Source organism: Capsicum annuum, chromosome 3 (assembly GCF_002878395.1).
Source record: "Capsicum annuum cultivar UCD-10X-F1 chromosome 3, UCD10Xv1.1, whole genome shotgun sequence".
Classification (NCBI taxonomy): Eukaryota; Viridiplantae; Streptophyta; class Magnoliopsida; order Solanales; family Solanaceae; genus Capsicum; species Capsicum annuum.
The window spans coordinates 254,067,824-254,076,784 of record NC_061113.1 but is presented as its reverse complement, the minus strand read 5'-3'; the positions used below and the strand labels follow the sequence as shown (position 1 = coordinate 254,076,784).

Here is an 8,961-nt window from a genome sequence, read left to right as displayed (position 1 = left end):
CCACTGTGACAACAATAAGGATAGCAACAATAGCCTCCATGAAAAAGGTGTTAACCACTATAGAGGACTCCATGAAAAAGGGTGTGAACCACTACACTGAAACTTTAACTACTGCCATAATTATCCGCTACAATGGTAATGCATAGTAAATTTTTTTATTTTAAATAACCAATAAAACACCTACATTCTCCATTTTTTTAAAACGCTAGATGCTTTCAGGAAGGCAATTTTTAGAGGGTTGTAATTTTTTTAATCTTTGGAGGTAAGTAATTATATTTTAAACTTGAATGTACTTTGTTTAACTTTATAATATTACTAGGAAATAGATTAATGGTATGTTTTTGTAATACTCCCAATTTTTAAGCTCTAGACCTATCAAAATATAGGCCATTGATTTAGCTTCCAAATGCCACTAGTCTCGGTTCAATCTGATATTGTGGCAAAAAGTTATGGAAAATTTCCTAAGGGTTTGTCAACTACCATTGACAATAACCTTGAAAATATCCCGTTATTAGTCATAATGAGTCATTTTATAGAGTCGTTGCTATAGCAGTAAAAGATCCTAAATTTTTAGCCCAGTGGTGATGAGTCCAGTAGACGACTCGTTATCAGTCCTAGCGAGTCATTAGGTAGACCTATCATCATAATAGAAAGAAATCCTGAAATCAAGTCTCTGACCACGACTTCTCCCAATGACCTATGATCAGACCTAACGAGTCATTAGAAGAGGAGTAAATTTCATAACAGAAAAGACTCATAACTGAGGCCCTCAGGTAACGACCCAGACCATGACTCATACCGAGTCACGACGACTGCTTTCCAAAAATTCATAAATGATTTAAAAGGGTTTTTTAATTCTTTTCCCATTCTTTTAACCCCAAACCCACGTCATTTGGGCACTTCAAAACCAGTTATTGGGAGTTAATATTACCCTAACCCCTAATAAACTCAAAATTATTCTACACTTAACCAAAAAAAAACTGATTCTTTCATCTCAAAGCCATGTTAGGATTCCTCCAAAATAAGCTCAATTCCAAGGATTTCTCCAAGGCTTCCACTCTAGGTATGTAGGATCTCATCAATGGGTTATTTCTACCCATTAAGTCCCAAAGATTTCTCAAATCCTCAAATTTAATTTCCCTCCATGAATTGAGTTCTAGGTCAAATATGAGTTTGCTTAAGTCCTTCAGTTTATTTGTGTAAATAAACCATGAGTACATGTTTTCTCATAGGATTTACATCTTCCCATACTCACCATCATGAATTTTCCTATTGTTGATAAATTATTGAGTATGGGATATGTTCTGTAAAATTCTCTACTATGATCAGCTTTAAATTATTATCATGTTTAGTTGCGTTAGACAAGCTAGTCGATTATGAACACCCGATACCTAGGATTTCATACACGCACCAGTTGACATGTTTGAGCATTTCAGATTATGCATATATGGCTATTTTTAAGGGTTATATATATATCTATATATATATATATATATCAATTTTCAGTGTCCTTCAGTTAAGAGTGGTACTTATCACATGAACGCCGGGTGGGCCAGCACCGAGTGAATGTAGAGATGAAGGCTCACCTGCCAATTGAGGACTAAGACCTTTAGTAAAAGTCATTAAGTTCCAGAACTATGGCACCATCATAGGTTATGAGTAATCACCCAGCTGTTGAGGACCGACACCCTAGTCCTTTAGCACGTTATTTTAGGGGATCCATGCTAACTAGTGTTGGTACTCTTGGCAAGGTAGTAGCACCCTTCCAATTGGGGTTGTAGGTTAGACCCCAATTTTTCTCAGATTGGGGTATGTCAGTTATTGTTATATCCCACAGTCCTCAGTTCATTTTTAGTTTATATTCAATTTAGGTTTGCTTAACCAAGTACTCAGATATTCAGTATTTAATTTTATCCATCACATGTTTATACTTGGTTTTGAGTTCAGTTTATATGTTCATGAATTCATGTTTAGTTTATGTTAGCTAGTTTCCCATCTCACATACTCGGTACATTCGATGTATTGATTGCATACTTTTTTATGCTATATTGTCTCATAATATAGGTTTGCATGCTCGATACCTGGACTGCACTTAGCACGTTCCTGCGCCACACTCAGCAACACCATTTGGTAAGTCCTCATCATTTGAGGACTTTATCAACTCTTTTTTTTTCTAGTTTATTTCAGTTTTAGTTAATTGGATTTAATTGGGGGCTTGTCCCAACAACTTATTATGAGTAGAGGCTTCGAGCCAAGTGTTTAGATTTTCAGCATAATTGGTTGTCGAGCAGTTTCTTGTTCTATTTCTAGTTTTATTAGGTTTTTAATTTTACATTATCATAGTTTCAACCAGTTATTTCAGTTAGCTTCTTCCCAGTGTTTTGTTATTATATTCATTGTTCTAATGCATGCCAGTCATGGGTTAGCTTGGGGTCATTTGTGACCTTAGAGACCGTGTTATGACTAGGGGTAGTCTCAGGTCATGACAGTTTTGGGTGTTTAACCCGAGTTTATGGAATTTGATGAAAAATAATGAGATTGTCTATAAATTCGGTATGTAATAGTCCCAGGGTGTTAGAAAACATTAATAGAACTAGATTTACAGATTTTACACTAATTCAAGTTAGGATTCATAAAGTTTATATGTTAAAAATTTTCTAAAATGATGAAATAGGGTAATGACTGGCAAAAATTAATGGGTTTATGATCCCTAACGATTAAAATAAAATGAATTATTGAAATGTGTGTATATTCTAGTGTTGTATAGATCAAGAACAAATTAAATGAGGAAGAAAAGGCAAAAGTGTGGCTTAAAGGTTACTTTGAGTAAGGAATTGAGGTAGGTTATGATTTTGTCGTAGCACTTGGAATTTCTTGGTTTTGTACTTGTTTTTCACTTGACATCTATCATTGCATTCTAGCATGATTTGTAACTTAATGACTGCATTATATTTCTTTTATATTGTAATGATATATTATGATAATGGATTGAGTACCACACTGGTATGAATATGATATATTATAATAATAGATCGAGTACCACACTGGTATGAATGTGATATGATAGGATAATGGATCAGGTACCATATTGATACGATGTAAATTTGATGATAAGGTTGAGAAGGGTAAGAGACGATACAAATATATTACATACATGCACTTATATCTATGCATTGAGTGACTCATTATGAATTTACATACTGATGTGTTGTTAATGAAATTAAATAATTGTTAAATTATGTGAATGTAAATTTGGGAGTTGTAATGATGTGATGATACATGATATATTTAATTGAATGATATCATTGGTTATAAATTTTGCTAAGATCACTTATATCTTTGTTTGGTCTGCATATACATTGTTAAGTAGTAGACCTATGATGCTTACCGGTACTTATTGATGTATTGGTTCTACCTGTACTCTCCTTTTGTTGAGTGAAGAAAATATTTCAGTGATTGAAATGGAGTTTAGCTCTAGATAGCAGTTCAAACCCAATTTGGAGGGTGGGAACTATGTTCGAGCAATCTATTGATTATCTTATGATCTTGACATCCCTTGTTTTAGGTATAAGATCCTTTTCTTTGTTATTTTTTGATAGACTTTCTATTTTCAATCTTAGTTGTTTTTAGACGTTTTCGTACGATGGCTCAGGTCCCAAAAATTGTAATAAATAAACGTTTTCGTACTCTATTCATTTCATGGATGATAATGTCATTGGATGATTATTAGGTATTGAATGAAACCATTTTAGTACTTATTAAAAAGTATGAGTTGATAATTATTATGAACGTGAGAATAATACTTAAGCGAGTAAAAGGTGAGGGTAGTACGAATTATCAACTTAAGAACCCGCATATATAGATAGCAAAATCTAAACATCCACAATACCAAACATAGCAACATCTAAACACATAATTATGTCCAAGACTTCCATAGCACCAAACATCAACCAACTATCCTTAAAAAAACCCACATCATCCACAATACCAAAGATAACAAAAGCTAAACAAAATTCATGAGAAGCTGAAGATGATGTCTTTCCACAAGAAACACAAAGAGTTTGCCCGTAGTATCTCTTTGCTTCAGATCCAAGACCAAATACTCTTCGCTTCTTTTCTCCTCTGGCAGCTTGGTAATATGCATCAAATTGATCAATATCAGATTCTGATAATATTTTTCTCATAATATTTCTTTAAATCTTTTTTGTGATAGAGGAAGTGAAATTATAACGGATTATACTTAAAAATGATTAGATGCCAAAAAGTACTTTAAACTTAAAAAATAAGATTTAAGTAAACTACTACATTAAGATTTAGTCTTACATGGATGATTTGGGAACGTTTATCAATGAAAGATTTTCCATCATGACTATGTGTGTATGCAATCACATGGGAGAGAACATTCAACGTTTCAAGGGGGTGTAAAATTTCACATACAGACAATAATTCTTGTGTTAGTCAAACTCTCTTTACATAAGAAAAGTGTATTCAAGAAATAATATATTTAAATATCTATAGCTAATTATAGAAGTTTAGAAGTCGTAGTTCATGTTTTACTAGGACAGTTGAAACCAAATGAAATTGTTGGTAATTGAATGATCATATGCACTCCAAAATTGTAACAGCTGGCCACTACTTAAATAAAAGAAATAAGTAAGTTGTAGATGGTCATTATAAAGTGTTAAATTTAATCAGTAGGGTAGATGATACAGAGGATTCGAATAGACAACCTCAACTAGTCTGAGCTTAGAGTTGATCGATTGACTGATTTCATATATGAATTGATAATTCGAACTACACTATAAAAACTTTACTCTATAAGATATACTCCCCACCGTTGACGGATGAGATCCTAATCATTCTATCTCTTTAACCAATGAACCCAAAAGTTCATAGTTTTGACCATTATCAACTTATCTCAAATAGCTAACATTTATGTTTTCTTAATTTTGACATAAAAAATCTGAGAAGTCTTGACTGAAATCTAAAATTTATAGAGATGCACAAAGGCCAAAACCAGGAAGGGGAGGGGATATAACACTTGAGAGATAACCACATTTTTTTCTTGGGGAGGGAGGATGCATGAATGTGTAAGATTGTAACAGCATGGCGCCATTTCAAATCTGATGGCTATTTACAACAGTTTAGCTTAGAACAGCTGACATAACATTTATTGGGAGATAGATAAGTTCATTAAATGAACAGAAATTAAATGGTAATTTTGTTGATCAACACAATTTTGAAAAAAAAATGTTACTGTGCAAGCAGCAAGATTAGACATGTATGCACCTGGTAAATCCGGCTTAAGGTCTACTGTCAATTGCACTACAGTGAGAGAATCATCCTCGCCTCTCATAGCCAGCACAGCTCTAGAGTCCCCAATATTACCAATAACAAGATTCTTACCCTACCAAAAAAACAAAATAAAAGTGTTCATATTTAGAATAAAATAGTAGAAAAACTAGCTAGCTTCAACTTACTGAATATGTGGACGAACCTATTTACCCAGGGTTACAGTTGTTGTTCCACTACAGAAGCAATTGATATTCATATAGCTTCTGAGTTCTCTATCCATAACCTTATAAGCCTTCAGAAATGACTCCTTCAATGTTTGAAATACCTCTAGGTGCATTTCAGTCTCTTCAATATCAATAGAGAGTATCGACTCCTCACCAACGATGAGGAAAGCATCCTCGGGATATAGGCTACTCCCCATGTTGAGACTGATCTCTCTTAGAATATCTTTACTTTTCTCTTAGAACATCCTCGAGAAAGCATCCTTACCTTACATTTCTGGGCGGGGCTATTATTTCTAGCTTAAACTCATGACCAACTGGTCACATGGAAGCAACTTTACCATTTACTCCAAGGCTCTCCTTCCCAACCGTGAAAAAGGGAAGGACAGTAAATGGAATGATGAGGAGCCCATCATATATATATGTCTAATAACAATTACATATCCCAAGAGAAAACCTTTCCTATCTCGTTAGAAAGTAGTGACATAAATTAACTATCAAGAAAGAGTATTCAGTAACCAAGTATCTCTTAATATTACGCTGCATTCGTAATTGATCTTCTTCCACAAATATACACATACAAGATAGACTTCAGAAAATAAAGTATTTGTTCAACTTCCAAATGGATTTTCATGTAACTGTGTACTTATTAATGATAGGAACGGGAAGTATCTAGCCATAATATAACTATCTATAAAGAGTATGCAATAGCCAAGCCTCTCATAATATTATTCGTCATTAAAATTCTTCCACAGATATACACTTGCAACATAAAAGTCAGAAACTAAAGCATTTGTCCAACTTACAAACAACATTTCCAATTTACTGAATTTGCTTATATGAGGTCATTCCCATCCTCTATTCATTTGCAATGAAATAAAGCAAATATAATGCAGTGAAGTTTCACAGCTATATAAAAAAAGTGCTAAAAAATAACTTGATGGGGTCAGAGAAAGATTTTCTGTTTAACATATCCAAACACAACTTTTTTAGGAGCAACTTAGAGAAGATAATGCCAAACACTTACAAAATTAGCAAGTTGTAGATTGTAAAGGAGTATATGACCGACACTTGAGATATCCCACTGACCAACCTAGGAATCCTAGAAATCAGCACGTCCTTGGAGAAGTAGTTCTAATGTACTCTCAGCAAATATCAACACATGAACAACTTGATGGTAGGCTCCATCTCTGCGACCACCCCTTTGGGTTTAGAGAAGCAAATTTTTTCTCTAGTTTTTACAAATCTAGACTTTTAATCACATTAATAATACTTAATTACTAGAAATAAGCCAAAATAAAGCCCGCAGACATCTTTTAAATTCAAAATAAGAAATCCAAGCAGATATGAAAATTTTCTTATACTACATTGAGACAACTAAGCAAGAGAATATGGTACATGCTATTGTCTACCGATTAACCATAAAGACATATAATATCAACAATGGTAAGGAAAACCTAAGTGAAAGAGCTCAAACAACCGTAAACCTATCATTTACAAGTGATTTCTAATATAGAAATTAAGAAATTGAAAGAGGAAAAACAACCCACATTACGAGATTTAGAATTGTAACTCTAATTTAGATTCAAAATTGAGCGATTGCCTCCCTTTTTGATTGATATTGAGCGATTCCCTTTTCTCAATTGAGAGAAATGGGAAAGAAGATTTTATTTTTGGAGAGAGGCGGATGATACTATGTTTTGAGAACAAAGTGAAATAAAAGACTTTGCCCTAATATTTAGTTGGTAGGGTGATGGATTAAAAAATAACTAATATATTTTTTAAAAATGGTAAAATAATTTCAGCGACAATAATTTCGTTGGTATTTTCGTTTCCACCATGTCAAAAAAAATTTCCACCTTTTATGTCGCTAATTTTGTCACCAAAATAAAAGCGCCAATATTTACCATCAAAATATAGCAACAAATTTTATTTTTTGTCTCTAATCCATCACTAATTAGGTTACTAATTTAATTCTTATTTATTTAGCAATAAAAGTTCTATTTTATTACATTTCTATTGTTAATTAGCGACAGAAATGTCCTTGTTGCTATAAATCCGTTGCTAAACACGGTTTTTTTGTAGTGATGTATTCAATCACGAATTTCTCTACAAACATCACAAGATGAAATATTTCTCCTTCAATGTAAAAGAATACAATTTACAATATCATTATATTAGGTCATGATAATAAATAAAGCACATGGTCAAACATTAAATTATATTGATATTTATTTATTTGAATTTGCATTTTTCCATGATCAATTATTGTTACTTTATCAAGAGTCAAAACTTCTAGTTGTGTGAAAGTACTAATTAGTTCTTCCATAATTGAAGACAACGATGATCATTCTAATCAAAATATAGTTTAGGATGAAGTCACTAAAAATCTTTTCCATAACATTATGTTATCTCCTGGTCACTACACAAACAATTATCATCACTTCTTTTTCGAAATTCTTATAATATTTTTTCTTTGAGAAAATACACTATTTTCACCCTGAACTATAAACGAAATTGCTGATACACACTCCAACTTAAAGGAGATCCTATTGCCCCCTAGACTAATCAAAATCATATTCTTGGCAACCTTAAGGCCTACATGGAACACTGCGTGAATCAACATACTAAAGGTCCATTTAGGCACGCGTATGTGCCACATAGGCACTTTAGGTTGCCACAAATATGATTTTAATTAGTCCAGGGGTAATCAGACCCCGTTTAATTTGGGGTGTGTCTCAGCAATTTCATTTATAGTTCAAGGTGGTAACAATGCATTTACTCTTTTTTTACCATTATTATTAATGTATGTTGTCTAGTTTTTTACAAATTTGATATAATATTCTTTTTGAATTATTTTATTGATATTTATCATAGTATTATTGTAAGTGCACTTTTTCTGTAATTGTAAATTAGTTCGATATGATAAATAGATTTGATATCAGCTCTATCACTTCCCAAATCGAGGACTGGTGTAACACCCCATATTTTTAGGCTAGAGTTTGAGCCGTCGTTCCTACTTATATAGACCCAAACCCAATGGATTATACTTATAAGTTAGTGTGAATAATGATTTCTTAAGGTAGGAACATCTTCAGACATTGATTGAAGTCTTAGATATCACCTAGCTCAAAGATAAGTTGAGCACTTTCATATCTAGTGAATTTTGGTATACGATTTTTTGAGTCAACTTCTAATGAACATTAATCCTATAGTATATGGAGATATTTAACCTATTATATATAAAATTAATGATCTTTGAGTCCTCTTTGCAACACAACTGACCGCTTGTCAATCTAATTTCTAAATCAAAAGTTATGAGTATTTTAGCGAGACACTATCTCAGGTCCGCATTGGATCTGTGCCACGAATCCTTTGGTTTGATTTGGACATGCACTGCAAACCCTATGGTTTTCTTTGGACTTACGCCACCAAGCCTTTGCCA

At 33.0% G+C, this 8,961-nt stretch overlaps 1 protein-coding gene across 1 annotated transcript; it reads right to left on the bottom strand.

Annotated features, from left to right (window-relative positions):
• Nucleotides 1–3,872: 3,872 nt before the first annotated feature.
• On the bottom strand, nt 3,873–5,716 carry LOC107865413 (probable protein phosphatase 2C 33). The gene is made up of 3 exons (XM_047408766.1): nt 5,516–5,716; nt 5,290–5,407; nt 3,873–4,165 (listed from the first exon to the last, which is right to left on the bottom strand). Exons 1-3 carry the CDS (start codon nt 5,714–5,716, stop codon nt 3,873–3,875), a joined length of 612 nt encoding a protein of 203 aa, XP_047264722.1.
• Between the last annotated feature and the right edge of the window lie 3,245 nt (nt 5,717–8,961).